At 43.5% G+C, this 4327-nt stretch overlaps 1 protein-coding gene across 1 annotated transcript; it reads right to left on the bottom strand.

The window, feature by feature from the left end:
• Positions 1 to 1036: 1036 nt before the first annotated feature.
• Positions 1037 to 4320, bottom strand: LOC114055659 (solute carrier family 22 member 2-like; the record flags this gene model as incomplete). Its single annotated transcript, XM_027880033.1, has 7 exons — positions 1037 to 1180; positions 1670 to 1769; positions 2849 to 2961; positions 3294 to 3402; positions 3648 to 3862; positions 3979 to 4085; positions 4183 to 4320. Coding segments are annotated over 7 exons (843 nt in total), but the record flags the coding sequence as incomplete, so codon positions are not given.
• Between the last annotated feature and the right edge of the window lie 7 nt (positions 4321 to 4327).

The raw sequence follows: 4327 nt of genomic DNA, 5'->3' as shown, positions 1-4327 counted from the left end.
TCAGGGCAACCTTGCCATGGCCCTGCCCTCACTGGACAACACGCTTTCCTGCCTTTGAGGCCCTCACAGCAACAATGAACATTAACTGAGGGTCAGGTCAGTTGAAAGCAAGGGCAAGGTCACCATACTGCCACACTGGGAAGCAACCCTGGGGGAATTTCACCCTGCCTGCTGGAGTTCAGCAATGATTTGCCCAGATGGGAGCTTTGTCCCTGCAGGTGACTATCTAAGGGTAGAGGTGTCTTTTTCCCTGTTCACAGTATCCTCATTTAAAACCAGTGTTCCCCAGCAGTGACAGGGACCAGTAACACAAACAGCAAAGGGGAACCACAGGACCATTGTGCTTATTTTGCTCTGCAACCACAAGTCTGTTAGAGTTGCTGGGTAATCTGTGAAAGCTGCTGGGTATTTCCTGGCAGACCCAGTGCTGTCCCTGATGTTCCCTGAGACACAGGACCACAGGCCCTACAGGGAGCTGCAGGTCCCCAAGCCTGAGCCCAGATCACTCCAAAGGAAGGCCTCTGTAGAGCACACTTATAAGGCTATTATCTTATGAAATATTAGGAGCCTTTCACCTATGCACCCCTTTTCACACTCCGGAGTTGCTTCATGCCCATCCTATCTATCCCTGTGACTAGCCAATAAAATAGGAGAAAATAAAACAACTTTTTTTTTTTTATTTTAAGTCTGCAAATCTGTTGCAAGTTGTAACATGACTGAACCAGGTTTGTAGTCACCTTGAGTCCCCAACAGAGATAAGTTTCTGTTATATTATGCCGCTGCTTTGTAAGAAAAAACAAAGGCAGACTTCATGAAGGGATGGATCCCACCATTCCCAAATTAGGATCTCTCCCTATGTTGAAGTCTACAGAGCTGGTACAAGATTTCCCAGCCATAAAATATATTTATCTTTGTGTACAGAGAAGGAAACAACTATGCAGCAATAGGGACAATCCCCTCGGAAAACCCTAAACATTGTAAATAAAAAATATGCAGAGAAAATAAAATAAATAAATAATAAAAGAGGTGGAGGCAAGACTTTTGAAAGAGTATTTATTCCAGTTTACCTTTCCATGCTACTGCCCTAAAGCAGACTACCTGGCAAGAGTTGCACCTGCTTCAGTTATGTTCTGGGGTTTTGACATGGATATAGATTTTGTTGCCCTTTGAAGCACTTTGCCTGCAAGAATAACAAGACATGAATATCAACTAGGAATGAAGGTGTTCGGTGAGCACCTAACTTCAAGTTCTTCACCTGCTCTGCCTTGGCCCCAAGAAAATTATCTATTCTTCCAGGTTTGTTCTGGCTTCTTAGTAGATGCAGGTGCTTCACACAAAGTTGCTATTGAGACTGCCCTTTTTTTATTCTGCTATTAAGGTTTTTTTAAACACAAATAATGTTTATAATGGTGTTGCACCACATTTGAGAGACTAGTGCAGTTTTATTCACAAGACAGTAAAGGCTTGGGCTTCTTTTTTTCAGATGCCTAGGTGAACATGTGGTAAAAGAAGTCCAAAGTCTGTCCAGTGAGAGTCTCAAAATTAACCAGCAACTTCTTGGAAACAAAGAAGGCAGCCAAGTAACCCCTGGGCTTCCCTAAGGGCCTCTGGACAGAGGTTTTGCCCAATTTCAAGGGAAAGCTGGTAAGAGCTCATCTTCATGACTCACCTGTGAAAGTTTTCAACATCCTCCACAGTCTCAGGCAAAACCCTTCCTTTTGTTTCAGGCAAAAGCAACACCAATCCACCCGCAGTCAAACCAAGAATAGCTTCAAATCAAACACAGACACAAAGAGCTTGTAAGCATATACCAACCACAGCCTGACAGAAAGGACGTGTCAATGGCATTTTATTATCTTCTTCATACAAGATGTGCACCTAGAGCCTCTATATGCAAAGCTGCCACGCCACCTCTGGAGGGTGTGGCTACCATAGAGAGACAGCAACAAGACAAGTTCTCTTGTGAGGTATGCACCAAACTAGGACACCTCAGACTGGACAGGCAATCCTTCTGTCTTCAGAGGAAGGTTTTATAGCAGAAGGAACCCTTTCCATTGCAAGAGTATGGCAGAAAACCTATTCTATTTCTATGCTATTCACATAAGATTAGAAAATACATACAGAACGTATTATCTCCTAAACAATGTGATTAACTTCTCCACTGATAATTTCTTTTACCCAGTTTGTATGTATTTGGCGTATATATTTTAAATCTACTAAGCACCTTCTAGATGCCCTGTCTGTTAAAAACTGTATATTTTTATTCAAAACATTTTTCTATAAATAATGCGCTGATCTGAAGACTCAGAAAAGTGTTGCAGACCCTGAACTGAGAGTTCAGGTCACTAGTCTGCAAACACTTATCTTGCATATATTTACCAGCCTCTTTCCAAATAGCTGAAGAATAGCCAGTTCACAGACTGTAGGAAAAGCTGAAGCATAACAGCTGTGCTTGTATTCCCTTGAACAGGCAATTCTGTAGTTATGTGACATTTGAAGGTTTGGCTCCTGGACCGAGACAATATATCTCACAGAAGAGCAGTAATTCATCAGCTTTGAATCCATCAAATATTAATGTCAAAATTTTTCTCAGCTCTTTGCCACCTGTTGAACCTGTATTCACCTATGACTTCCTTTAAAAGGCAAGGAGAAATTATAAGGGCAAAGGAGATATGAAAGCATAAACAAGCTCCAGGTTGCTATAAACTGAAAGCTATGGCTTCATAGACAGCAAGGGGCTTCTGCTGAACTTACAGCAGCTGCCTCGGTGGCTTTTCCCTCCCTTTGAAATTCAGGTCCCACTGCTGCACCCTGGGAGAGGTCAGCAAGGAGATAAGGCAGCACTTACTGAAGACGATCAGTGGCAGATCATGCCAGACTTCCACCAGTCTGTAGACAATGAATGGGACGATGACTCCACCAACATCACACAAGGAGGAGCAAATCATCACCCCGAGATTCCTGGTTCAGTAGCAAAGGAATCATGTTAGCACCAGAGTACTTCAGTTGGAAGGGGATGGATCACAACTCTGACTCTTGCACAGGACAAAACCAAGCACTGTATGTGACTTCAGATCCCTCACCCACCCTGGTTTTCTCCACTTTTCCCTTTATTTCAGTCATGCGTTTTCCCCTTTCTAAAGGTATATTTGTTTTCTTTATTAAGCTACCTTTTTAAAGCATTTTAATTGTAGCTCTGACACACTTGAGGATAACTTATCATAAAACACAACATACACATCAGCCTCAACTGTTTCTAGACCAAATGCCAACTGGGGGGAGGATGCACCTACCTGATGTATGTTGGATACAGTTCAGTGCTTACAAAGCAAACCATTTCAAAAGCCATTGTAATTCCCATTCTCCCGATGCAAGCGGTAATCATCTTTAACCAATGTATATCTGCAGAGGAAATGCATTCAACACATTTGAAAGTATCCCAGTGATTTAGCAGGCGTCAATCAATACAACAGTGTTATTTTGGGGGACCTCTGATCCCATGTCAGCTGGTGTTTTTAAGGGGCCTGCGTAAGTGAGGGAATGGGAACAGTCAGCACTTCTTGAGCACAGGGACCCTCACTAAGCAGCATGGAGGACCTGGATGACAGGGTGGGAAGCCCCCACCGGGTCTCATTCAGGTGACTCACCGTCAGGGATCAGGGCTGTGAGAAGGCAGGCGGCGCCAGCCACCAGGTTTGACAGAGCCCAGGGGTAGCGCCGCCCAACACGGTCAATAGTGACGATGATGATGAAGGCAGCTGGGAACTCAACAAGTGCAGAATAGAGGAAATCCAGATACATGTTCCCAGCAGCTACTCCCATGAGCATGATGAGCCCCTGATAGAGGACAGAACTTGTGAACCTGGGCAGAGAAGAAAACCCTGGGTTCGTTAGTCAGTCAGAGAACAGAGATGGGTGTCCTGAAGGAGTTTTCCAAACCAGAGCTTCAAAAACAGCTCTCCCACATTATATTCTTACCAGTTGTACATCAAAATGAGTGTGTTTTTTCTTATCTGTGGTGTTCTGACAAGGTCAATTAGTGAAGGATTCTGCTTTCCATAATCTTCCTCCTCAAATTTAATATCCTATGGAAGAGCCAGTACATAGGGCATTAGGTTTCTACCAGGAGGAACTGATAGAAGGTGATGCTTATTTACATGCATAAGCAAACCCTGAGCTCACCTCAAAATGGGAAGGCAACTTTTTCTGATTTTTTTTAGCTATATCACTGACAATTTTCATAGCTTTGTCATTTTTTCCTTGAGATATCAGCCACCTGGGAGACTCTGGGAGGCACCTGCAACACAAGTGGATGACATTATATACC

This window comes from Empidonax traillii, unplaced genomic scaffold, assembly GCF_003031625.1.
Source record: "Empidonax traillii isolate 1590-97213 ecotype Southwest subspecies unplaced genomic scaffold, ASM303162v1 scaffold63:size2014119, whole genome shotgun sequence".
NCBI classification, from domain to species: Eukaryota; Metazoa; Chordata; class Aves; order Passeriformes; family Tyrannidae; genus Empidonax; species Empidonax traillii.
This window is presented reverse-complemented; position numbering and strand designations above follow the sequence as displayed.